Below are 27,715 nucleotides of genomic sequence, written 5' to 3'. Positions count from 1 at the left end.
TTTGCATATTTGTACATTTTGAATATCTATTGGCTAGCATAAAATGTCTTTCAGAAATTTTTTGTTTCTCATATGACCAGGAGCTCAGTCACCCCTCAGAGAGGTCTGTTCCAGTCAGTGATACCTCGGCAATAGTAACATGCCACAGAAGGCTGTTTCTGAGCTGGGGAGTTCTGTATAGGTCACAGTCTGAGGGACTACAGACATGGCATACAGTTTTGGTGAGAGTCCTCTTGACTGTCATATCACAATGGAAAGAACAAGTCACATCTCATAACAGGATGCAAGAGAGTTCAACCAAAACTACCTTAGTTCCCTTCAAGAGCATGCCCAGAATGACCTGTCAACCTCCCAATAGTCTGTTTGACAATCCTGCCCCTGAAATTGTCCTCTTGTGACTAAGCTTGCAAACATGGGCCCTAGAGGCATAAACCATATATTCAAACCCATAGCAAAATGTAAAAGCCACTGTTTCAAAAGTGGTATGTTGGAATAGGCCAGGCATATAAGTAATGCCTTTACTTAGTTTTATTACACTTGGTAACTCTGTACCTTTGGGTTCCTTTTTCTCATGCTACCTCTTGCATGCAACACAAATGACATCAGTTCTAAATACACATGAGAGAATAAAAGTGTGTGGAGATTTTTATTTTCAGTATATCAGTGATGTGGACAGACAGTGGAATTAATTAGGTTTGGGGATTGGGTTTGGCTCAGAAAGCACTTTCTTGAAGATTTATTTTTATTGTTTTACTTTATGTGCACGTGTGTGGCTGGACTGTATGTAAGTACACAGCATTTTGTTTTTTCCTAAAGGATAGGTTCACATGTTAGGCTAGTCTTTTTGCTAAGGCATACAAGAATGGTTACTTACGATTATATAAGGGGTCAAACAGCCATTTCAAAATTGGCCTGTTCTTGATTATCAAAATCACCTATTCTTTATTGGCATGAATAAGAAAAATAAAAAGAAGAGGTGAACTGTACAGTGAGATTTGTGTATATCCATATAGACCTCAGCCTTCCACTGATCCCCACAGGAGGAAAAGCCAATGGTGGTGTAGTTCTTTTGTTTAAGTTTGAAAATATAAAAAGGGCGCAGGATGAGACGTGAGAATGGGAGATACATTAACCATAGTTTGTTACAGGTGGGGGAGGAAGAGCGGGAGTGAGAGAGATGAGAGACACAGAAGAGGAAGAGAGAGAGAGAGCAGAGAGCAGGGAGGAGGTAAGAGAGAGTAAAGAGAAGAGAGAGAAGAGAGTTACTGGTTGATCATCATAAACAGAGAGAGAGAGAGAGTAAATGGAGAATAATGCTGCAGGCTTAAAAGGGGGAGCTCGATCATGTACAGAGTCCCTAAGCAGTTATGCCGCTCCGAACTGTGTAATGAGTGACATTGTCAGGCGGCGAGGGTCCGTCTCTTAAAGAGGTACGGGCAGGTCAGCATTAATGCCTGAACCTTTCAGGTGGGCCCAGAAATGGTGCCTAGGAATGAGCCAGAAACAGTGTCTGGGAGTGGCATGGTTGTATAAGCTGTGAGTATCCAAGTGTAAGAGGGTCCCTGGCAGCAACTTGGTTATCTTGGAAACTCTCTAAGATCTGTAATAAAATGGAGACCTGATTTCTAAATTCTTATTGGCTGCTTACTCATCCTGACAATGCAGTGGTATTTGATTGCACTGTTATCCCTGGACCAGGAACCAGAAATTGGGACCACAGACAGAACTCTTGAAGCCTACGTGTTCTTTCTTTTCTTTCCTTTCTGAAACATGTAATGTTTATTTGTTGTTGCATGTAGTGTGTGTGTGTGTGTGTGTGTGTGTGTGTGTGTGTGTGTGTTTACATGTGGGGGTCAGAGAAAAACTTTAGGGAGTCCTCTCCTTCCACCACTTGTTCCAACTTCAGGTCAACAGGCTTGCAAAGAAAGTACTTTACCCACTGAACTGTCTTGTCAGCCCCTTTGCATGCTCTTTCTTTTTATCAGATATGTCGTAGGCTCCCTGACATGTGTGGTAGAAGAGCTGTTCTCTAAGAACTTTGAAGGCCCCCTCTGGGGCCTACATAAAGTTTTATTACTTTTGTGATTTAAAAGTTCAGGTTAATACTTGTTCATTGGCTTGCAATCCTTGGAATACACCATTACTGATGCTTAAAGGGAACTGTTTTTTTCTTGTTTTTCAACGTACACTAAGTATTATCAATTTTTGGTTATTTTGTTTTGTTTTGGTTGTTAGGTCTAAATTTTATCTCAAGGCAATTTGTTAAGAAGTCTGCTTCAGGTCCGAAGAATAGTTTAGAAGGAGAATGCTTGCCAGTCATGACCAACATCTCCCCCCAAAAGACAGATCATAATAAATGTGTTTCAGAATGAAATAAATACCAAAATATTTTGCATTATAAAATGTGTTGGTATTAGATGCATATTAATTAAATCCCAACTAAGAAACCATGCCATCTTAGTTTCCTTTCTTGTTGCTGTGATAAATGTATCCTGACAAAAGAAACTCAAGGGGGAAGGGTTTATTTCAGGTTATATCTACCATTGTAGGGAAGTCGAGATGACAAGGACCTGAAGCATCTAGTGACATCACATCCAAAGCCAAGGGCAGAGAGCAATGAATGAATGCATTCATGCTAGTACTCAGCTTGTCTTCTTCACTCTTATTCAATCCCCTGTCCAGGGAATGGTGCCACCCACAGTGGGTGGCTCTTCCGGCTAATCAAGATAATCCCTCTTAGAACAGGCTCACAGGAACTTGATCTGCACAATCCCTCATGGAGACTCATTTCCCAAGTCATTCTAGATTGTCAGGTTAACAACTAGAACTAACCATGCCACCATCATATTAAATATCCTTTTTCTTCATCCTATCTTTAAAAAATTAACTCTTTTAGGTTAGGATACGAAGTAGTGGGTTTCATCTTGGCATCATCATATATGGGTGTCATTATACTTTATTCCCATTTGTTCCAGTCTCCATTTCCTCACCCTGTGTCCCTTCCCATCTTCTGTTTGGTTCTCTTTCTTCCCTCCATTAGTCCACCCTTTAGCTTTCTTATTAGCCTACTTCTTCCCTTCCTTCTTCCTTCTCCCCTTAGCATCCCTCCCTACCTTTGGCCTAAATCACTCCATGTTATATTAACTCCCATAATTTCTTGATTCTGTGCAGCACAAAAAAACTCACTTGGGAACGATGAGATGGTACAGCCAGAGAAGGTGCCTGTCACCAAGCTTGATGACCTGAGTTCAACCCCCAGAACCCACATAATGGAAAGAGAGAACAGATTCCCACAATTTTCTTTGGCGAGCATGCATGTGCGTGCACACACGCGCGCGTGCGCACGCGAGCACGCGCGCACACACACACACACACACACACCCTTGAACATAATGTCACTCATTTGCATCTCAGTATGGTATACCCAGTGTGATGCTCTTAGATCACCTAGGTGTTTAGCATTGAATCATATTTGAAAGAGGAAGTCTTCTGACCTGAGCTGTTACTTCAGGGAAGAGAAAGCTGAGGAATTAGATTCAGGAAGTGCTGAAGAGATGAAGAGTCCCAGTTCCCTTTGTTATTATTGGGAGAGCAATTTCAGGTTCTATCTCGACTGTACTGTTTCTATAGCTATTTCACTAGGCATGCAAGGTTTTCGTGTCCTTGCTTAGAAGGTTGGAAGTGGAATAAGACTGATATTTTGGGTTTTTCTCTTCTTTTTTTCTTTTTCGAGACTGGGTTTCTCTGTGTAGCTCTGTAGGCTGGCCTCAAACTCACAGAGATCCACCTGCCTCTGCCTCCTGAGTGCTGGGATTAAAGGCATATACCACCACTGTCTGGCTAAGATAGATCTTTTTGAATGGACAGTTTATTCATTCACTTATAGCAAGTATTTATAAGGCAACTCAGTATACCAAGCAGTGTTCCATGTCCTAAGGCTCCATCAAGTGATCCAGTCAAGATCCCTGCCATTGAAGGAATAAGAGCAGTGAACAGTTGGCATAAATAAATACCAGAAGTGATGTGTATCATGAGGATAAACAACGCAATGTCTAGGATCCTTCTAGTGCAGCAAGACTGCCATATTAGATGGAAGCAAACAACAAGGACACAGTGAAGGTGTCATTACAGCAAAGCTTGGGATGACATATAAGAACACCCATCTTGAATATCCCAGACCTCTTTAGGAAGGAGAGACAGTGAGTCTGGAGACTATAGTATGGTTCCTGTGAGAACAGCTGGAGAGAAGGGCAGGAGGGTATCAGGCAAGGGGAAGAGAAGGAATGAGGACCATGGGGAGAGGCAGCCAGTGACCTTAGACTGATTGATTGATTCTGGGTGAGACGAGAAGTCACTGGGTGAGTAGATCAGGGAAGTAATGTGGTCTGAATGGCTAATTAATGTAGTTTATGAAGATGAACTCATAGGGAGTTGATGATTGATGCAAGGAGACCAGACAGTAGACTACTGCAGTAATCCAGGGGAGAAAACTTGCATGGGGACAGGGACAGAGGTGGCAGAGGCAGAGGCTCTATGTTTGTTTCTAAAGTGTGTCCTGTGGGATTTGCTGAGGTTAAAGAAAGCAAATGAGCATGAGTCTGTTTGTTTTTCATCTTGATCCTTCAAGATGCTCATTAGGAATTCATTGTTTCTCTTTATTATACGTATCTAGCTCATTAACCCCACCCTTTCCGTGTCTTTGAGAGGCTTTCCCTAGTTTCTACCATGTGGCCATAATCATATCCACTTCTTTGTGTGTTCTCACCCCCAGTTTGACCCAGGCTTCTTCTTGTTTGCAGCCTAATTAGCTCAATAGGGCTAGAGAAAAGCACCATGGCATGTTAGCCGCACTGCTAACCCATGTCTGGTATAGCCTCTGGAAAATCAAAGTAATCAAAAGACAGCTTTCCCCCAAACCACATGACTGCCCTGTTTTCACCTCTTCTGTATGCACTAGTCCTGTCCTGCCACCACAGTGGGTAAACAGTTGCTAATCCTTTTCTCTCCCATTATATCCCAAGTGCCCAGTTTCTGGCCTGGCATGCAATAGGCACTCAACGTCTTCCCAGTGGAACGAATAAGGCCAACCTCTAGAGAATTTAAGATGTGCAATTTACCCCTCCCTCTTTGGCCCAGTGGGTTCTTTCTTGCTTGCACCATAACCATCATTATGCAAACACACTGAGATTTCTTTCATCTTGGAGGAAACTTCCTTTGACCTTTCATCTCCCTCCAATTCCACCAGGTTTTCCTTTCCCTTTTTATTTCTCCAAAGAACTGTCTAGACTTACTGTCTCCACAGTTTCCTTTGAAGCCCTCGAAGCCTCTATCCTTAGCTCACTACTGACACTACCCTCGTGCCCAGTAGTCACTTCCATGGTGCCACACGAGTGGCTCTAGCAATTCATCTTCTCTCAGTAACATTGGACATCATTTGTGAATCTTCTTGGAGTACTTAGCTCCTGTAGCTGCACACTCTATCCGGTTCCCTTGTCCCTCATTTGCATCACGTCCTAGTCATGGATACTCCTTTGCTTCCATATGTCTAAATCAACACTGTGGGCTCAAATCATTGCACCTCTGCTCAGATTCATGCCTTGGGTGATCTCAGTGAATCCCCCTATTTCCAAATCCTATGTATGAAAGTTTTCTAACTTTCAATATTTTCTTTTTAAGGCAGAGTCTCACACTGTAGCCCAGGTTGACCTGGTGCTCTTAATGTAGCTTGAATTCATGATGATCCTACTGCTTTAGTCTCTTAATACTGATATTACAGGTATGGGCTGCCTTGCCCAGCTTTAAATAGCAGTTTCTTGCCTGAACTTATTTGAACACTTATTTGTTGACTGTGCATCTTCCCTTACCACAGATTTGCCCAAATCCAACTGTGTGATTCTCAGAATCCTCTTAAAACCACAATGAAAGAAACCCAGTCACCATAGCTTCCTTCATCTCATGAACCCACACCATCCCACCAGGTGTCTCAGCTAGAAACATCCGGCACATTTGATTATTTTCTCTACCACTGTCAGAAAGTTCTGTGGTATTACTATTAATGTTTACAAAATGGAGTCAGAAAAAGGTTGATAAATGGTAGTTTATTGGGAGAAAGTACTCACGCAAGGGAGCCAGTGTCCAGGTTTGCATCTGAGCAGGAGGGACCCACAAAATGCTTCCTAGTCAGCTCAGCCAGACCAAAGAGAGCCTTGTTCGCACCTCCCTCCTTCTTAAACTATTGTTACATAACTCTGACCATGCCCAAATGGGTGTGGTCAGCGGTACCTCTAGTCAGGGTTTCTCCCCTATAGATTACTAATTCTTAAACTGCCTTTTAAGAAAATCTTAAATGTGGGCATCCTGCAATGCATAGGTCAGGATGTGTGTCGTTGAGACTAGGTGTACAGCAGGTTGGATGTGAGGTGGTGAGGACCAGAACTGGTTTGAGGTGGTCAGTTCTGTGTGTACTGAGTTGACCTGGAGTAGGAACAGGAACAATGGAAAGAAAGTCAAGGACTTGTTGAGTGGGTAATAGGAAATTACTCACATTCGATTTTATAATTTATGGGATATATCATATCTGGCCCCAGAAGAGAGGGAATGTTTTTACAGGCTTGTCTCAGGGAAAGTGGGCAGGATGGACTCCAGTGCTTGAAACTGTTCCAGAGCAAAAGGAAAAGCTCAGTTCTTTTTCTAAAGATTTATTTAGTTTTCTACTATGTATGGGAGTGTTTTACCTGTATGTGTGTATGTACATCGTGTGTGTGTGTGTGTGTGTGTGTGTGTGTTTGTGTGTGTGTGTGTGTGTGTGTGTGTGTGTGTGTGTGCAGTGTCTACAGAGACCAGAAGAGGGTGTTGGATCTTCTAGAACTGAAGGTTCAACCAGCTGTGAGCTGCCATGTGGGTTTTGGAAACTAAACACACGTCTTCTGCAAGAGCAGTGAGGACTCTTAATGGCTGAGCCATCTCTTCAGCTCCAAGTTCTTTTTTTAACAGATTAGTGTGCCAGAAACTTTAGGAAGTAGATTAACTGGCCAGCCTGACTGATGAAGGTAGGCTTTATCAATCATAAATCATTAGGAAACATGGCCAGTAGCTCATTAAAATACAAGTATCTACAGTTAACTGTGGTTTATTTCAATGGCAATGTATGGACTTAGATAAAGTATGGCAATTTGCTATTAATGTTGAATATATTAATAAATCTTGGGGATTAAAATCATGTAATTAAAATAGTAGATATTGACAAGATATTTATTACAAGTTAACAGCCATTCCCTATAAAACCACAAAAATGGAATAAGGTCTAGGGAGATGACTCAGAGGGTAAAATGATTGCCGTGACAACCCGATGACAAATCCAAGATCAAAGGAGGAGGAGAACCCAATCCTAGATGTTTTCCTCTGCCCATGAAATGTGTGCTGTTTCCATTAGAATGGGACATAAGAGGAGGACTGAGTGCTTTCTTAGCATTTATGTGAGAGAGCCTGAGTGCCATCCCCAGCACTGCTAAATAAATGAATAGATAAATAAATAGATGTCATGTTTCATATAAGAAACAAGAACAAAATTTGGAATGTCTGAGGTTGCAGTACTACTCTTAGCACGTTTTAAGTATGTGTACTTGTTAAATTTAGAAAAATATATATTTTGAGCTAATACAAATAATACAGGCAATTCAATGATTTAGGAAGGTATCAAGTTAATATACAGAAATGTAGACAGAGTTTCTGTCCCAACGGGTCCTGCAGTAATTTGGTCCCAAATAAATACCCAGAGGCTTATATTAATTAGAAACTCTTTGGCTGATGGCTCAGGCTTCTTATTGACTAGCTCTCTCTTAATTATTAACCCATTTCTAATGGCCTTATCTTACTGGAGAATGTCCGGACCTGTTACTCCTTTGGCGGCAACATGGCATCTTTCTGGTGGCTCACCCTCTGCACCCCCTCCCCAAAATTCTCCTCATCTGGTAACTCCACCTATACTTCCTGCCTGGTACTGGCCAGTGTTTTATTCATCAATCAGTAGCTTTCATATTTACAGTTAGGATAAGAGACGGAGCTTTAAAATGACGACGTCAGGCAGAAGAGCCAAAGGTAAATTTAGTAGGGAGTGTATGTTATCTGTACCAGCAAGCTTTAGAATGGTGTGAAAGAGCAGAAATGGGACGAGAGGAAATGTTCTCAGACCAGAGGATGAGGTTCACACTTGCTGTCATTTCTGCCAAAGTTGGTTTACTAAGTTAACTCTGAAGAGCAATGGATTTGCTCTGTTCTGTCTTAGGGTTATTGGAAGAGGACCATGGGAGCTGGGCCCGGGCACTGGTAGCTAGGGTGACTGGAAAACAGGGAAGCTGCCTGGGCTGATTGGCAAGTAGTCAGAAATCTTGCAATGTAGGCCCTGAATTCATCAGCCAGCAGAACCTGATACCAAAGCCAGAAGATAGTATAGAAGCAAAGGGACCTACGTCTTCGCTGGGTTCATAGATTACCCAGCTGATTCTTCACATCAGACGGGATCCTATAAACAAAGAGGGCTCTCCGTGCCAGCAGTCTATGGTACTTCCATGTTAAGGCCAACGCTACAATTCAGTTCTTACAGTGTTTAAACAAACAAAACAAAACAAAAAACCTTTATTCTCAAAGCAGTGCTGACAACTTTCGAGAGTGCAGAGGAAGCCACTCTCCAGTGCAAATTCTACTAGGGGGAAAACCCTTTTGTATTTCCTAGGAGGTTTGGGGCATCCTGGTCAGAGAAGGCTGACGAATACAGGAAGTGCAGGAGCTTACCCATGCATAGGCTACACAGGGTCTAATGAAAAGCATCTGATTTGCATCCAGCAAATATTACACTTCCTGAAGTGCTTGGGGCAGGAGCTCTGTCCTAAAATGAAAGTTGTTGTTAGAGTCCAGGGTAAGGGCGGATCCATTGGAAAAGAGAACCTGAGGGGTATACATTCTGCTTATTTACTCAGGCTAATTGTCCTAGAGTAATTATCCTAATTATCCCCATGCAAGATCTCTTACCAAGTGTAAGGCCCTACAATCCGTTTAAGGGATGAAGAAAGGTAATTTGCTAATGAGAGCCACACGTCTTTGATATTAAAAGTAGTAATGTAGTGTGGCAAGAAAAATGTTTAAATTATTTCCAATTGTTTGCACTGTGTGGAATCTGCATAGCAAACAAACGCACCAGGAGCAGAAAGTGTTGTCAGCAGAGGGTTCTTAGAAATTCCAGAAAATGCCCTTGTGTCTCAACTGTGCAATCACAGAACAGGTCCCCCTGCTCTTTGTTCTTGTGTTGACTTTTTCCTTCAGTGTTCAGTGCCTGTGAGGTTTGAAGGGCGATCTGTTACAGGTGCCAGAATGTTTCCTGCAAGTATACAGGGGGTTCTCCAGGTGCCATTGTGGGAGGCTGCATTTGTGGCGTGTTCATCGATTCAGGGAACCGTGCACAGAGGCCCCATTGTGTTAGGAAAGGGCACCAGGTGCCAGTTACTCAACCTCTTGTATAAAATTCATCCCCAGAGTGATGAGTTGGATTGGAATTTTGGCAATAAATGGTTGGTCTTGGTGATAGTAACAGAAATGAAATTGTCTTTTCTATTTCCTGTTATTTTTTGAACCTGAACCCTGGGGGTGTTTTAGGTTTCGTTAAAGGAAATACTTAAACCAAAGGAAGACTTTGAAGACAATGGCAGGAGCCTCTCTCATGGCTGTAACTGTGCACCGGAGGCTCGTTTGCTCATTTGAACACGATGCAGAGAGCACAGGTTAGAGGCAGCTTCCCCACCTGTTCAAGCCGGTCCCTTTGCTTACTTACATGAGCTTTGGTTTCTTTAACTTTAAAGAGATGAAACCACATGTGGTTCTCGGGGGACAACCCTGGTTTGCAGCTGCTCGCCTGTGTAATTATTAATAGCTCGGCTCTTGCTCTCAAAGGTATTGGGGTTTTGATGTAGATGATATCTCGTTGTGCTCTACCCTCCACCCCCAAGAGTGTTATACGAGTGAGTGTCTGTAAAGTCCTGTGTGTATCACCCCGAAAGACATACTGTGTGTTTGGATAATGATGATTACTTGTATTGAACTTTCCAAGCCAGACATCAAAGAAAATGGCACAATAGACAATGTCTGTTTTATGAAAATTTGGCCACCTTCCCAATCATCTTGTCTCTTCTTCTGCCCACATGGAATTTTCTGCCTGAAGCAATGGATTTGAGTGCTTTTGGCAGCTACAAAAAAAAAAAAAAAAAAAAAAAAAAAAAAAAAAAAAAAAAATCTGATTATCCTGGCTTCACAGGTCATCTGTATGTACGACTCCTCCAGGAGTCCGAAGTTTCTAACTTTGTAATCCTAGCAGCCAGCACACTTTAAAACATCTCCAGAATTTGTCCCCACATTGTCTCCCATTTTCCTTAAGAATCCCACGAAATGGGTGTTTTAATACTTGTGACTATTGTTTTAACGGTGTGGAATCTGAATCTCGGAAACAAGTTAATACATTCACATAATCACATAATTAGAAGTCATCAGGGAGAAGATGGGTCCAGGGCTTCTCAGATTCAAGTACTTTTTATTGTACCATGTTCCTTATTTAAAAGGGTGTCATTGCTCCACCTGCCCCCGTTTCTTCACATTTGCCATGCCCCCTTGTGGCATCTCCCTTTCCATCTTTGGTTTATCTGACATTCCTAAGTAAGGATTCTGGTAGCTTTGGGGAGAGGAGTGCCATGTTGTGACCCCTGGAAAGGGAGGGGTGGAGGTGGGTAATGAACAAAGTCAGGAGGAGGAAACCAGTTACTGGGCTGGTGTAGGAATCACTGCTTTACAAGAATTGCTACTCATCTTCCTTTAGTAAGGAGAAAAGGGTTACTAATGTCTTGTAGACTGGAGGTTTCGGCCCATGAATGGCTGGCCTCCTTGTCTGTGGGGCCTTTGGAAAGGCAGCATTTCATACAGAAATGAGGAATCAGGCAAAACCATCCATCTGTGTCCAAAAGACAAATAGGCCAGCAAAGAAAGGAGCCAGGGTTCCATTCTTCCCTTTGAGGGCATCTGCACCATGACCCAAGATCCTCTCACTTAGTCCCATCTTCTTATAGTCCCAACACTGTTTGGTAGGATGATGCTGGGAAGCAGGCCTCTAATATATGGGGTGGGTACCATAACAGAACCCATGTAGAACTCATAGGAAAGACTGCCACTGGGTTTTCCTGGTCTCTAAATCTGTGTTTATAAACAGATTAGGCGTTTGAGTTGGATCATTCTGAAAGTCACCCATCCCAACCTTTTCTTCAGTAGATGATGGTACCGTGAAATGGCCACATTTGCATATTGATTTAGTGTTCCGCTTGCCTGGGAAATTTGCTGGCCAGAGAAGAGGGAGCTTTTGGAGCTTGGTAAAATAGAACTGCTTTGTGAGTGAGTTGTCACACTGTTGCCAGCCCCAGGGATCCTCCCGAGGTAACCAAAACTGCAGGGAAGTTCTGCCTCATCGTGAAAGCTGTGGACACCAGGACCACCCATAAAAGTAGGTTAGTGAACCTGCTGAGCCACCTCAAAGTGCTGAGGACACAAAAGTGCTTCATGTTGCTGCTCCTTGGTGATGTCACCTGGCAAAGGAGCTCATCTGTCTTCCACCAGCACAGACCTTCAATGCCCCTCCTTTCACAGCTTTTTGGCCAGCAGTTGCTTCTTTCTACCTTCCAAATTTATGGCTCCTGTTCTGCAGGAGTAACCTTCTAACTCACTTGATTAAGATTCAGCATCAGACACTGTTATACAAACTGCCATGGAATTATCAAATAAAATCAATTTTAATATGTGTTTGTGTGGGTCTGCAGTTAGAGAAATGTGTTAAAAGTCAGTCTTAACAAGAGTGTCAAAACTGCAAAAAGACTGGAACTAATGAGTTTACATCCATGGGCTCAGCTTCTGATGTCTCAGATATCCATTTGATAATCTTAATAGTCTATTTATTTTATTTTTGCACAAGTGTGAGCAAGCACATGCCACAATGTGGCATGTGGAGGTCTGAGGACAGCTTGCAAGACTTAGTTCTCCCCTGTCATATGAGTTCCAGGGATTGAACTTGGCAATGACAAGTACCTTTGCCCACTAAGTCATCTTTCTGTGAATTTTGTCTGGATCTGTGTGTGATCTGATCATCAGAACGTTGTTTAAGTTGGTGCCATACTAAGTTGTCAGTGACACGTGCTCAGCTTGTACATTGAGTGTACTTATCTAGTTACAAATATTAATCCACATTTTCCCTAGATTGAAATGAAACTAGATGGTCTTGCTGTGTTTTGCAAGTTAGCAACAATAAAAATATATATTGAGATATTTAATTATACATGTGTGTACACACAGACACATATTTTTTTTTGAGACACGGTTTCTTTGTGTAACCCTAGCTGTCCTGGAACTCCCTCTGTAGACCAGGCTAGTTTCAAAATCAGAGATCCGACTGCCTCTGCCTCCCAAAGGCATGTGCCACCACTGTCTTGCTATGATCTATATTTTTAGCTCTATGGTGTTTTGATTATTGTAATTCTTCTTGCAACAAAAGAAAAATTCATACTTGTCAATTCATGGGTTTTGCTTTTCTAAAGTTCTTTCTATATCTGCCATGCTTACTGCCTTCGAATTTAACAGTCATGATGCATGCATATTTATTAAGACCCAACAGTACCTCCCAGTGCAGAAGGTGGGCAGTGGAACCCTTCCCAGCAAAGGAAAGTTGAGAGTTTCAGAGGAGGCTGGAACTTCATAGTGTTCAGCTTTGTCCCTAGGCTATTTTTCAGATTTTCGTCCTTCAAGTAGTAGAAGGGATGGGTATTTTTCAGCCAGTTTGTTTTCAAGTACTAAGCAGGGTGGCAGTGGCCTTGTGTCTGAGGTGACATGATGTGTTCATCTAAATATTCCTTATCAATAAAAAAATTGGGAGTCAAATATTGGGGGTAAGAACCTGAATGATCAGAGAAGCAGTAGAGAAGTGACCAGTAACCTCCTATGTCTTCCATTCCTCCATCCAGAAGGGTTGAGATTCTCTCTAAGCCCCGCCCTACTAATTCCTGTCTATCTGTTCTCAGTCCTCCAAAACCTCTGTGGTTAATTTTGGTCATCTACTGACTAGGACCACCCTCTGATTCAAAGCAAGCTTTATTGTCAGAATGTGATCAAAATATCACACAATAGTGACGGACTGATGTCTTTTTGTATTTCTATTTCTTCCTTGTGTCCCCTTAGAGCTGTTACTTACATCCTAGAAGGATGCCAATGAAAGCTAGATAAATCTTCAGAAATGTGAACAAGTCCAGAGAGAGAGAGAGAGAAAGAGAGAGAGAGAGAGAGAGAGAGAGAGAGAGAGAGAGAGAGAATGCACTGACAGTATGAGACCCTTTATCAAATAACATAAAACAAAGCTGGATAGCAGTTACCTTTCTTTGTGAGGGGCTAGACCAAGATAGGTTGAGTTGATCTGGGAGCTGCTTACACAGGTGTCTACTTTGGGGAGGTTCACAACCCTTTCTTCTTCAGTACAATTCTTCTTTTATTTTTATTTTTATTTTTGTTTTTCAAGACAGGGTTTCTCTATGTAGCTTTGGAGCCTGTCCTGGAACTCCCTCTGTAGACCAGACTGGCCTCAAACTCACATAAATCCACCTGCCTCTGCCTCCTGAGTGCTGGGATTAAAGGCATGCACCACTAACACCCAGCTCAGTAGAACTCTTCTTAAACACCTTATGTGCATAGTGGTGTTTCAGTTTAAATTCTATAAACTTTAGACCTTTTACATTTATTGTATATCTTAAATGGCTATTTCCTTACATAAGCCAGCTACTCTTTTGTTGTTGTTTTGTTTGTTTTTGCTTTTGTTTTGAGCATGGTGCATTTATTTTGAGGTCTTGGGTCATCTTAATTACAGAACTGGCTGCCCAGGGGCTCTGGTGAAGTCTTGTTTAAAATGCTTGCCAATATAGCTTTCTCAGCTTACACTTCTTCAAGTGTTGTAGGAAAGGGCATTGAAGAAGGGCTCTTTGGTGAAAACGCTAATCTGTGTCACAGAAGACACAGCTAAAATGTTGTGATGGAATTCTGATAGGGCTCAGAGCACAGCTTTAGTCAGCTCTTGTAATGTAACAATTTCACACTGATTTTTTTTTTTTATCCATACAGATGGCTTCAGACGTGCACAAATAGTTGAACAATGGCTCCATCATTTTGAAATGTTCCTTGAGGTCACAGCCTAAAGGAAATAAGTTTGAAGCTAGAAATTACTTTGAGCAAAACTGAATTTTAATACAAAGAGAAAGTGGTGGCTTTATCGACGACATTTCTCCGGGCTTCTAACGTTAGACTAAATCCATAGGTTTTCTAACCACAGCAGAGTTAAGCAAAACAGGAAGGATATAAAGAAATTCTGTGGGTCAGCAAAACTTTCTGCTACCCTGACATTCTCCAGACCAAGGGCAAGGAGAATCGTATACATGGAAGGTCACATGCAAGAGGAGATCATGTCTCTGTTCTTAGAAGGGGGGCCATTCTTGAACATGCTTTAAGTTAGTCTAATTTTTTAAATAACTACTTGTAACTATTCCTGCTAATTACTTACACCCATTTTCTCTCTTTCTCTCTTCAGTGTTCTATCTCTTCATCCGAAGAAGAAAGATTTATCAGCATCAGGAGACCTAAAACACCAACCTCAGCTGACTTCTCAGACCTTCACACTCAGACGAACTGGACCAGGTCCCTGCCGCTGCCAACACCAGAAGAGAAGACTCGGCAGCAAGCCCAGACGGTCCAGGCTGATGTGGTTCCTATTAACATAACTGGTATGCTTGAGGGGCCGACAGGGTCACGGTGTCTTTGGGAGAGTGTCTGTGGCTTTGCTTGCTATATGCTGTTAGCATTTTCTTTATGCATCCAAGTGAAGAGCTATGAGCTGGCCTCCTGCTCTTGTTTGATGAAGGAAAGACTAGAACTACACGTGTGTGCATGAAAAACACCCTGTTGTTTGTTAGATAAGGGAGAACTCGATGGTTCAGCCATTCATTCGTGAGATGGCTTTTGAATTGCACTGTTCTTAACTAAGAATTTGGTTCTGTAGGAATATCCTGTAAATGTGCTCCTCAGCAGCAAAAATTGTACACTCACATAAGAAATATTTCTAGAAATGGAAAGAAATATTTCATTCTGTGTATACTGGGTATTTTCTTAGCCTTTGTTTGTTCAAATGGAAAAGGAGTACTTGAGATAAAGGCATCAAGTAATTAGTGACCAAAGCATATCTTTAAAAAAAAAAAAATCTTAGTAGAATGGTAAAAGTATGCCTTGGTTTCTATAAATTGAGTCTCAGTCCTCAAATAAAGATCCATTTCTGCCAAGGAAGTGACTTTGGCACATTGACAGCACTGTGGCTATTAATTGCCAAGTTGAGTGGTTGACCCTTTTGATGGTTAAGGCAACAAGTAAGAAAACACAGAGAGCTCCAAGCTGAGCCTCACAAATTTAGAAGAGCTGTTAAAAAGAATCCACATTTGCCATCTTTATCTCTTCTGTAGTCTTCCAAGAGAGTTGGTAAGTGGTGTGGGAAGGGCACGAAATACAAAGTGGTAAAAAAGGTCATAGTAGTTAGACTAGGTCTTGGGTGTAGTCCTCAGTGTGTGTGTGTGTGTGTGTGTGTATACACACACACACACACACACACACACACACACACACGTTAGTAGCATCAACTAACTATGATGGTGTATTACATAGAAATAAGTAATTAGTGTCATATACACAAAATCTACACAAAGTCTGGTCTCTATACTCTTAAATCTGGCTGACCAAGAGGAAGAAGTTTTCATTAACTATTAGGATGGAAGCCCATAGCATCCTTCTATCTTTTGAGGCTATTGCTGCTGGAAGGCTTGTTACTATGGTACCAGTAAACTTGCAAGGGCTAATAACATTTAGATAAGATTTGTTTTAAAAAAAATCTTAAGACTATATTTAGAAATTATGCATAGAATTTCCATGGAAATTTAACATATAAATACATGAATTATTTTCAATTCCATGTATATATTTTCCAGCTTTACCAACTTAAGCCTTAAAGCAACAGCATGGCATTTTTATTCATTTTCTTCGTAAAGAGCATTGCCCATGTCTGTAAGCATATCTCCCTTCCACCTAGCTCACATCTTTAAAATCTTATTTTTAGAAGTAGCTATGCTGTAGAACAGTGTGGTGCTTACCCCCTCTTCCACTGGGCATCAGTATGTTTATATGCTCTAAAAGAGAATGAGTCACTTGATGGGTTAAATGCAGAAGAAATGTAATTAATTATGATTGAATAATAATATTATAAGCTATGCATTTCGTGCCATGAAGGATGACAACCCTTAGAGGAATTAGAGTAAAAGGTTCTGCCTTGAAAGAAGAGTGAAATCAGAATAAGGAGAGTTTCAGGCAGATGGCAGTGTTTGTAGTGGGATGCATCCTTGAAGATGGCTCCCCCAGTTGTTTCCCTGAGCTTTCTCACCTGTTTGGCAGCTAAGCAGATGTGAATTACAAGGATATAAAAGAAGGCTTTTAGATGCCACCCACACAAAGTGAATGAATACTAATAATGAACTGGACAGCCTGAGTCCTGTCTTTAATTGAGTGTGTTGCATAGCACCAACATTAACATAACATCTGTATACATATTGACCTGTGTGTTCACATAGACACATGTGTTTCTTAAGGATGCACTTAGCTAGTCTGGTCCAAAGAGCAACAAGTTTAAAGTTTCACTCTGGGTGGTTGGATTGGCACAGGTTCTTCAGCATCCTACTCTGTATTGTTTATTTCTAAAAATCCAGATTTAATTAGATAAAAATGCCACTGTTTGCTGGGCATTGGTGGCGCACGCCTTTAATCCCAGCACTCAGGAGGCAGAGGCAGGCGGATCTCTGTGAGTTCGAGGCCAGCCTGGTCTCCAGAGCGAGTGTCAGGATAGGCTCCAAAGCTACACAGAGAAACGCTGTCTTGAAAAACAAAAAAACAAAAAAAAACAAAACAAAACAATAAACCAAAAAAAAATGCCACTGCTTGTAGGAAATGGTCACATCCTTATTAATTTGGGTGGTTATTGATGCCCTAACTTGATTTTACAGGGATGCTTTGGAAAAACAAATGCCAATACATATATGGCTTTAAATCCAGAGTGGAGCCTACCAGGGCTGGAGATTCAGAACACTGAACCAGTGGCTCAACACAGTGAGCCACTGGCCTGCAGGGGGAATTTAATCCCTTTAGTTACAGTTTTGTAGAGCCTTGGTATGTTCTAAAGGTTAAGGAGGGGAAATATTTTAAATAAAAAGAACATGTGACTATTCCCCATCATCTGCCACTTGGATCAAGTCTTCCACCTAAAAGACTAGTGCACTTGTCAACATACTGGGAAAGCATTTGCAAATTCTTTTTCTATGATATTTGGCTAATGCTGTGTGTCAGTGAAAGGGAACAATTCAGTTCAATAGATAATTATCTCTAACTACATGGTACTGGACATTAGGTGACTGGCATTGAGGATGCCAGGGTACACATGTCATAGCCTCTATTTGATGAGATGTGTAGACCCCAGCCTGTGACATAGCCTTTTTTTAGGTCACGTGAAACAATGTGAAAGTTGTAGAGAGATTTTCACCCTCATATGGATTGCTTCACAATTTTCTTAGTAATTGGGTAGTGGTTGTTTGTTTCTTTTGTTTTGTTTTGTTTTTGTTTTTTGTTTTTTCCCAAACAAATGGGGTCAGGAAACTGGAGACTAGATGCAACTTTCTGATAATATTTTGCCCATTTTAAATGTCTCCATAGAAGGAGCATCTTTTCTTTTGCTTCAGGAAACTAATAAAGCACTGAACGACTTCCCTTTTGCAGTGCTTTTTAAGATGTTGTGTCTGTGTGGCCTGTTTACAGGGAACGGTACCTACTGGCGTTCCAAGCCCGGCTCTGTTCAGAACGAATTGTAAAGATTTGCAAATTTACAAGCATTTATTAGTCAGCTCCTCAGTGGATGGTATATGTTTAAAAATTACCTCGTTTTAATGAGGCCAGGCTCATACTTCATCTCTATGAAGTTTCATTATCCACCACATGTCCACTTTGAAGCTATGACAGTATGACTAAACAAGAGTGACTGGTTCGTACTTTTCTCATGCATAAGGTGACAATAGAAGTATGAGGTTTATATGAATGTGTGTATTTTAAAAATCTAAATTTTAAGGGAATAACTATGTAAAAGCACCAATACTGCAAAACTTCCCTTAACCAAAATGGCAAATAATTTAGGTGCAGTCTGAAACTGATGGCAGCGGAGACCTTACTTTCTGGTTTCCCACAGTGTGCTGATCTGCTTGGTCTCTGGGCAAACTGCTCTGTGGATGCGGTACTGGGGTTCTACTGTCCGAAATGGCATTAAACTTTAAAAGATGCAGATAGGAAGTGGGCATGCAGCACTTGCCCAACGTGTGTCAGACCCTGAGTTCAACCCCTTAAGAAATTATGAGCAAGAAATGAAGAGTTCAGCTTTGACAGCAGCAGTGTCGCTTGGTCTCACCGTGGTGGAAGTACTTTATCATTATAAGGCATTTGGTTTCCATTACAGTCACCTCTCATACTGTAATGATTTCACACCCTATCCAAACTGTTAGCCTTCTTGACTGACATTTGATAAGCTCAGTCTTAGACTTGTTGTAGCATGACACTAGTCTCTATGGGATGACCAGATGGATACAATGTATTTATTGCCACTGGTCCACACACACTGATGCAAAGATTGACCTATGTAATCAAAGCCATTTATGAAGCTCTCACTTGCCAGGTGATTCATTCTCGAGTAACAAAGAATCATCCTTGCAGTGTGTCATTAGCAAATTTGTAGCTTGTTTGGAAGTGAGACTGAGTTGCCTTCCTTTGAAGGACACACAGCAGACCCTGGAAACAGCCTTCTGATGATAATGTATTTTCCTTCTTTATTCGTCCTTCAGCCTCCATCATTGTGTGACTGGCTAACCTCATTATTAATACTTTCTTTATCATTTTACAAGCTTCTGGAAGGAAGTGCATGGTGTCAGCTTGCTCGACAATAACATTGCTTTGCTTGTTCTACTATTCTATGTCAGGGGAGAACTTTGATCGTCAGGCCAGCCTTCGGCGGTCTCTAATTTACACAGACACTCTGGTAAGACGACCGAAGAAAGTCAAAAGGAGAAAGACTATTTCAGGAATCCCTGACATCATTCAGAAGGAGCTAGGTATGGCTCACCAGCGTTGCATTCTGTTGCCCCTCCTTGCTGCTCCAATTTACCGAACTAACCTCATGTGGTGCTGTCAATTCCACACGGTCTGGTGGCCAGCTTCTGGATGAGGTCCTAGGGGAAGTGGTCCCTGTGCACTGGAGCTGCTTTGGGGAAGAGGGATGGAGAAGATTCCATGGAAACTTAGCACCATGGAAGTTAAGAATTCCATCGTCTCCAGGGACCTTGAGAATTGGTTCTATCTATGTTTCAATGTACTTTTTATTTAGATCTTTTATTTAGCTCCTGGGCTTTCATAGATGGAAGCCTCATTCTAAGAATCTACCTTAGGAGAAACACTGGCTATTACTTCAACAATACTGATGGCATGTTGTCCTAAGAGGTGGCAGTCTAAGGTTATTTAATGGTAAATGTCAATGCTACAGGAAGTGGCCATGAGGCTGCTGAAATGGCTTAGCAGGTAAAGGCACCTGCTGTCAAGGCTAATGACCTGAGTTTGGTCCCTGGGACTCACGCAGTAGAAGGAGAGAATCAACTCCTAAAAGTTGTGCTCCAACTAACACTTGTGTGATGTGGCCCACATGGCACGTGCACACATGTAATAAATACATGTAACAATAGTGTAAAATATGTTCTATATGTTTGGCAATATCTCCATTTAAGGCAAACAATTTCACAGCTTCTTTTGTTAAATTTAAAAACAAATAAGGCTAGTGGAGTTGCTAGCTCACTGTCTACTTGCCCATTGTGTTCATACTCATTTTTTCATATGCTATGATAATGCTCTCATGTGCCTCCTGTAATCATTTCCTCCTCTCGTGTTTCAATGGGAGCCAGCAGGAGAACCAGCAGGAATAGCTTAGCACACTAAACACATCACTCCACCTTTTCTAGTCCCCTTCTCCATTCTCTACATGGGATGGTGACCTTAATAGAATCTACCTCATAGGGTTGTTTGAGGAACAAATGAATTTATATATACCATGAACTTGGTCTCTGCTACACTGTAATAGTCACTGTTACTATTGTGGGACATAATGTTACTGTCTTAAAATTCACTTCTTTGTCAGCCTGTGGACTTATTTCATAACAGTTACTTTAGCATGGTGTTTCAATTTACTTTTATTTACCATTGAAGGTAACACTCGAAAAATGCAAGAGTCATTATCTCTGAAATTGCTTACAAGTCTTTGAATCAAAATGAGCTTACCCTAGCAACAGTGATATATTAATTATAAGCCTTGAGGTCCTGTTTTAGCTTCCAAGGCTATAGAGATTGCATGTATTTATTTCCCTCCAGGGTTGATGTTTAAATATGTTGGAGGAGGAAGGACGGATCTACTCTTCCTTAACTGGCATTTTCCCCCTTACCAGCATCCAGTCCTAGAGTGTTTACACCCTCCCTTCCGGACTGTAGAAGCATTGGATAAGAACAGTAGTACTTTGCCTTTGGTGCACATAGCTCCAGTGACCTTGTTCCAATGCAAGGCTTTAAAAGCAAAGGCAGGGAGGGTCTTGAGAAATGACTCAGGTTAAGGGAGTGTACTGCTTTTATAGGGGACCAGAATTTGGTTCCTACTCACACCTCAAGGACTATAACTGCCTGGGATTCCACAGCTCTGACGTCTGAGGGCACCTGCACGCTCATGCATATACCCCTGTAAATATGCATGAATGCTCCCACACACTAAAAATAAAGGGGACAAACAAAGAACAACAACAAACAAAACCGCAAAGGCAGAACCAGGCATGGTGGTTCACTCCTGTAGTCCCAGCACTTGGAAGTTGGAAGCAGATGAATTGCCATTGGAGATTCAGCACTTGCCAGGCTGAAGCAAACTTGCCATGGACTACAAAGTAAGCCCCTGTCTCAAAAGAAAAAAAAAAAATCAACACACAACAATAACAAAACAAAACAAACAACCACAAAACAAAAGCGACTGAATTGCACCGATAGAATTTCTCCAGTCTGTCTTTGTTTCAGGCACTGGACAGATTCTAAGAGCTCCCTGATCTGTCGGTAATCGTGCACTAGTGCCGTGGCTTAGTTGTAGCTCATTCTTTCAAGCCGTTTCCCATCTTGAGGTTATAGTTCATACATGTGAGAAAATAACCACTGTTCATATGCACAGCAGTTGCTTGATTGGCCCAACCCTTGTGGTACCCAGGCTTCTGATGAACCGGAGAAGATGGCCTTCAAAGGAGCAGCCAGAAAACTGGGCAGTTGGGCTCTTTGTAAGCCACCAAGGTTGCTTTTCCAACCGAAATAGTAGGTTCTAGATGACTTTGTACAGAGAGTAAGAAGAGTTTGTCCCAGATAATGATACACATCCACACAAGTATTGTACACGAGTTGTTCTCCGATGTCTGCTGTATGAAACCTAAAACCTGAGAATGTATGTATGGATGTGGAACACGTGTATGTCTGGTGTCTGTGGAGGTCAGAAGGGAGTATCCAATCCCCTGGGACTAGTTTTTAGAGGGTTGTTAGCTGCCATGTAGGTGCTGGGAATCGAACCCAGGCACTGTGTAAGATCAACAGGTACACTTACCTGCTGAGTGGACTCTGCAGCCTGAGAACTAGGACCTTTAATCACTTGCATTATTGAACCAACCAGGAAGAGCCAATAAGGGAGTTGCTTATTTGATCTTCTGAAATGATCCTATCCATCAAGGTCAATTGCATGTTCTACAACTGACCTTGATATTTTGAATCGATGAAGCTTTCCTTTCTCTTTTGCTTGGGACATGGGATCACCACTAGTGATCACTTTGCTAATATTACTTATTCTGTTACCTTTGCCACATAGGAGGGGCAAATGGTATCATTGTTGTATGGTCAGAGATGTACCTGGGGGCACTGTGTTTAAGAGCAGGTGGCTCAGGTCTGTGATCCCACCTACTCAGGAGATCCAAGGCAGGAGAATAACAAGTTCAGTGTCTACTGGGACTACAGGATGGCTTCAGAGTCAGCTTAGGTAGCTTAGTGAGACTGTCTCAAAGTTAAAAATACAAAAAATAAAAATAAAAATAAAAAGGGGGGGCTCAGGGGCTCAGTGGCACTTCCTAGCATGCACAAGGCCCTGGGCTCAATCTGCAGTACTGGGGCAAAAAATCAAAACAAATAAACCAGAGGACAACTGGGGCTAGTGTTGTAGCTCAGACGGTAGAGTGTTTGCTCAGTACGCACGAAGCCCTGGGTTTGATCATCGCCTCTCCCTAGGAGAGATGTGATGATACACACCTATAATCCCAGCATTGAGGAGATGAGGCAGGGCCATCAAAAGCCCAGGGTCATGCTCAGCAGCACAGACAGTTTGGGCCAAGTCTGGGCTACAATGGTAGGAAACTCTTTAAAAAGAAGCAATTAGATAACAACTCTTTTCTAATTTTTTAGTTCTTAAACATTTTTTCATACAATGTATACTGATCTTAGTCTTACCCTTCCACAAATTCCTCCTAGAACTTCCTTTTCTCTCCACCCACCTAACTTCATGTTCTTTCTCAAAACAAAACAAAATGCACATGTGTGCACTCACACACTTATGCACTCACAGCTACAGCCAACATGGAATCCGTTTTGTATTGGCCAATGGCTCCTGAGCCAGAGTGTAGTTACTCTATTAAAAAGATTGTTTTCCCTCTCCCAACAAGTATCAGCTGGTTAGGGTAGGAGCCTGTGTCCAATTTCCCCTTCCAGGGCTGGGATCCTATCTGCCTTGGACCTGGGTAGGCCTTGTATGTGCTGCCATAGTCTCTGTGGGTTCCTGTGTGCATCAATCCTGTTCTGTCTAGAAGACATTGATTCCTTGGAGGCATCCACCACCTCTGGTTCTCATAATCCTCCCACTTCCTTTTCTGAATAGATTCCTGAGTCTTGAGAGAAGGATTTGATGAAAAAAAAAAATCCCACTTAGGACTGAGTCTTCCAAAGTCTCTCACTCTCTATGCATTTTCCAGTTGTGGTCTCTGTGTCATTTCCCATGTACTGACAGAATTGTCTCTGATACAGGTTGAGCAAGGTTCTCATCTATGGGTATAGCAGTACGTCATTAGGAGTCAAGTTTTTGCTGTGTTCCTTTTGCAGAATAATAGCAGTAGGCTTTCTTGGCCACTTCAGCAGTGCCAGGAGTGGGTTCCATCTCCATAAGTGGGCCTTAAATTGAATCAGAAAGTGGTTGGTTACTCTCATAACATGTGTACACTACGATATCATACAGGCAGATTGCTAACGTAGCTGGAAGAGTTCATAGCTGCGTGAGACTGGTGATTGCTTTTCTCCTTTGGTGGCATGGATAGTACTTTGCAGCACTGTGAACATTGTTCAGTAAGGGTGAAGATTCAAGTTGGGCACCAGCTCAATTTCTTCAGGTTTGATAACTTAAGTATGTTGTATCCTCAGCAATAGGGTCTTACCATCAGGCTGTAGAAGGTAAGCAATAGCATTGGCAATAGCCTGTGATGTTTGGCTAGGATGGAAGGTCTGTGGGACTCCTTTGGCCAATGTCTCAAAAAGATAACCAATTTCTGGTACTAGGGATTCTAATTGGTAGTATATGATGTCTGGTTGGGCCATTCTGTCCCCTATTTTATGGTTTCTACATTTAAACTCCTTTATGTCTGTCTGTCTGTCTGTCTGTCAAGCTAAGCTTCTACAGTAGTAAGTTTCCATATGGATTTTATTACATTCTGTTTATAAATATTGACTGGTAGGACTGGGGTATAGGATGAGAAGTAACATTTGAATAAGATTCTACTTATATATTTTATTTATTTATTTATTTATTTATTTATTTATTTATTTATTTGATTTTTTGAGACAGGGTTTCTTTGTGTAGCTGTGTAGACTAGCCTAGCCTCGAACTCACAGAGATCTGCCTGCCTCTGCCTCCTCAGTGCTGGGATTAAAGGCGTGTGCTACCACTGCCTGGCCTACTTATATATTTTAAATTCAAATAAACTCCATGAGCTTGGGTGGCACCTGAGTCACTGACCTTTACTCCCAGTCCTCCTTTTGTAGTTAGTTTTGTGTTTTATCATATAGCTTCATCTGTGCCTTGTACTGAGACAACTGAAATTCATCCTGTGAAAATACTAGAGTTTGTTTTGGGAACAGAAATTTTTGTGGTCCTTCTGGTAGGTTTTATATTAGTTGTTTCTCATCCATTTTTATAGCATCTTTAAGAAATATTGTTATTTTAATAAGAACGCTGTAACTCAGCTATACATTGTCTCTCATTCTGTTTTTTGGAGCCTAGAGTGGCTTCACACCTTAAATTTTACCCAAAGGCATCTGGCTTTGTTTGTGGTATTTGAACAGTTTAATTGTAGTGGTTGAAAATCTACCACAAAGCTATGCAGATTTATGGGGAGGGGTTGCACTTTTTTTTTAAGCACTTTCTTTTTTAGCCCCCCCCCCCACACACACACACACTCAGTGATCAAGCTCTGGGTCTCACAGACTAGGCACGAAAGAATTCTATTCACAACTGAACTCTCTGGTATTGAAAGAAAAAAGATCTCTTATGAAATGGAATTAGGATACTCTTGAATGTTCAAAATTGAGCTGTACCTACACAAGCCAGCCTTCTGCCTTCAACACCAGCACATGCTAGAAACGTGTACCTTGTAATTTCCTATTCTTAAAGTATTTTGCCTCCATTCCTGCTCACTTGCCTCCTTCCTTTCTTCCTTCCTCTCTTCCTCCCTCTGTTCAGTTTAAAGGAACCCTGGCCCAGGAACTCAGATTTAGGTTACCCTAAATTCCATGTTTCATGTAGTTTTACATTTTTACAGAAAACAAAGAAGACTTTCATAAATCAATTTAAGTTTAAAGTGTATTGGTGAGAATACCAGAGGGGTGGTTACAGCAAGATAGGGAAGCTTTTCTCTATGCCTCACTTGCTATCTTGATGATACTCTTAGCTTTGGGTTGATAGAAGCTAAGTCTGCTAACTTAATAGATCCCAAAAGGTTTTTATCTATTAGTCACAGAGTATTAATTCCAACACAGAGGCACTCAAGGAATGGCTGTTGATGGGGCTAAAGCTTGTTCAAAATAAGGTAATTAGCCTCTGAACCAGCAACATCCCAACCTCTCCACATCAAGATAGTTCTAATTTGTTCATCAGTCTTTGCAAAAACAGCTTCTTGCCCAGCTTTCTTTCCCATTGGCCAGGCATCACAGGTTGAGGATGTAGGGGCCACATATTATTTATTAAATATTAGAAGGTTCCTCATAGCCAGGAGGCTCATTCCTAGGGTCTGATGTTGATGAGGCTGAGTCGTGCCATGCCACTTGCCCTCTTGCTAGGAAATGCCTATGTATATGTTTTTATATTTGTCTGCTCTCTCTCTCTCTCTCTCTCTCTCTCTCTCTCTCTCTCTCTCTCTCTCTCCCTCTCTCTCCCTCTCTCCCTCTCTCTCTCTCTCCCTCTCCCCCTCTCTCTCTCTCTCTCTCTCTCTCGCGTGTGTGTGTGTGTGTGTGTGTGTGTGTGTGTGTGTGTGTGTGTGTCTATGTGTTTTAAGACAGGGTTTCTCTGTGTTGCTTTGCAGCCTGTCCTGGAACTTGCTTTGTATACCAGGCTGGCCTTGAACTCACCGAGATCTGCCTGCCTCTGCCTCCCGAGTTCTGGAGTTAAAGGTGTGCATCATCACAGCCTGTTTTCAATGAATACAAGAAAGAGGGTAGAGAAGGGTGACAGACCAGCTTTGTTAACAACACAGGTGCAAAATGAGTCTCCATTATCACTGTGAAGGAAAGGACTTTTTTTGCTAGGGAGCCTTCTTTGTACTGTGATATCTCTGGGATTAATGTGAGTGTGTGAGCAGGAGCGGACACACACACACACACACACACACACACACACACACACACACACACTATGATGGTTTGTTTTGTGGGGCAGGGGGAATCTTGTCCTGAAGGTGGCCAGCAGTGCTCAGCAAAAGCCTGGGTCTTGACTCCTTTAGTATTTACTTCCAAATCGTATCTGATGACTTATAACTTGTTGCTTTCCATTTAATTGGAGTAGAAATTTTTTCACTTATTTCATTAATCTTTCTCTTTTTTAACTAAATTTACCTTTTACGTTTTTATATGTGTACTGTATGTACACTATTCCCCCTTTCCTCTAACCCCTCCCATGACCCTATTCCAAATTCATGGTTTCATATATGTATGTATGTGTATGTATATGTGTGTATGTGTGTTATACACACATTAATGAATATGTAAATACATCCTGTTGAGTTCATTTAGTGTTGTTCTTCTGTGTGCTTTTAGGACTGACCACTTGGTGCTGGATAACCACTCAGGAGGTTCATCCATGGGAATGGCTAATTTTCTCTCTTTCTCGGGAGTTGTTAATTGCCTGTAGCTCGTTGAGATTTCCTCCACCCACAATGGCATGTCAGTCGCTCTTGTCACTGTTTGGATCTTGTTTAGGCAGTCATATTATTGAGATTTCATGGGTGAAGCAATTATATATATTGATATAATCATGAAGCAGTCTTCCTGGTCCCCTGATTCTTACAATCTTTGCACTCATTCTTAGATGTTTCGAGCCTTAGGTATTTGGGTTGTGTTGTAAGCCTATCAGTTGGGTCTGGGCACCCCACAGGTAGTTAGTTGTTCTCTAAATCTTGACAAGTTGTGGATTTCTGTAATAGTCTTCATCTGCTACAAAAAGAAGCTCCTTTGATATGAGCTATACTTATATGTGGGTATAAGGATAAGTATTTAGACTGTAGTTAGGAATTATATTAGTTTAGGGACGTGGAAGTAGTAGGTTTTCATTTAAAACCCATACCTTCACTAGTCATGGATAGTTGATTAGGTTTACAGTACTAGGCCTCAACTCCTTTCTTTCTGTTAAGTAACCGTTATGGCCAATTAAACCAGTGGTTCTCAACTTATAGGTCATGACCCCTTTGAGAATTAACTGAACCCTTTCACAAGGGTTGCCTAAGACTATTGAAAACAGATCATTATGTTATGATTTGTAACAGTAGTAAAGTTACATTTATGAAATAGCAATGTAAATAATTTTATGGTTTGGGGGTCACCACAATATTAGGAACTGTATTAAAGGGTTGTAGCATTAGGAAGGTTGAGAACCACTGAATTGAACAGCGTTGGTTACCACTTAGATGTAAGTGCCACTATTGCATTTTGGGGATATCTTGCCATGCTAGTTATTGTTGTGGTTTGTTGAGTATCACAGCTGGGTAGGACTATTGATTGCTTTTCACCCTTAGCAGCTTACATAGCACATTATAGCACTATGAGGGCTAGTCCTAAAGGAGGCTTTCAGTTCAGTTCTTCCAAGTCACCAAGTCCAAAGTGTGTGGTGTCTTCAGCAATAGACCTTCAACTTCTGGGAGGCAACCAAGGGCAACAGCAATACTTCATGTTG

The 27,715-nt window shown here is 41.6% G+C and overlaps 1 protein-coding gene across 4 annotated transcripts in view; it reads left to right on the top strand.

Annotated features, from left to right (window-relative positions):
• The window catches only part of Nhsl1 (NHS like 1), a 225,211-nt gene that overhangs the window by 185,702 nt on the left and 11,794 nt on the right, over window positions 1-27,715 (top strand). For 2 of the 4 annotated variants that reach the window (XM_035440374.1, XM_027401947.2), the window contains exons 4-5: window positions 14,648-14,840; window positions 19,164-19,295. In XM_035440374.1, coding sequence (XP_035296265.1) covers window positions 14,648-14,840; window positions 19,164-19,295 — 325 coding nt within the window. The remainder of the gene's footprint in view (window positions 1-14,647; window positions 14,841-19,163; window positions 19,296-27,715) is intronic. The other 2 variants (XM_035440376.1, XM_035440375.1) reach the window with 1 other exon arrangement.

The sequence above is a fragment of the Cricetulus griseus genome, chromosome 2 (assembly GCF_003668045.3).
Source record: "Cricetulus griseus strain 17A/GY chromosome 2, alternate assembly CriGri-PICRH-1.0, whole genome shotgun sequence".
Taxonomy (NCBI): Eukaryota; Metazoa; Chordata; class Mammalia; order Rodentia; family Cricetidae; genus Cricetulus; species Cricetulus griseus.
The sequence above is the reverse complement of the archived record's forward strand: the minus strand, read 5'-3'. Positions and strand labels throughout refer to the sequence as shown.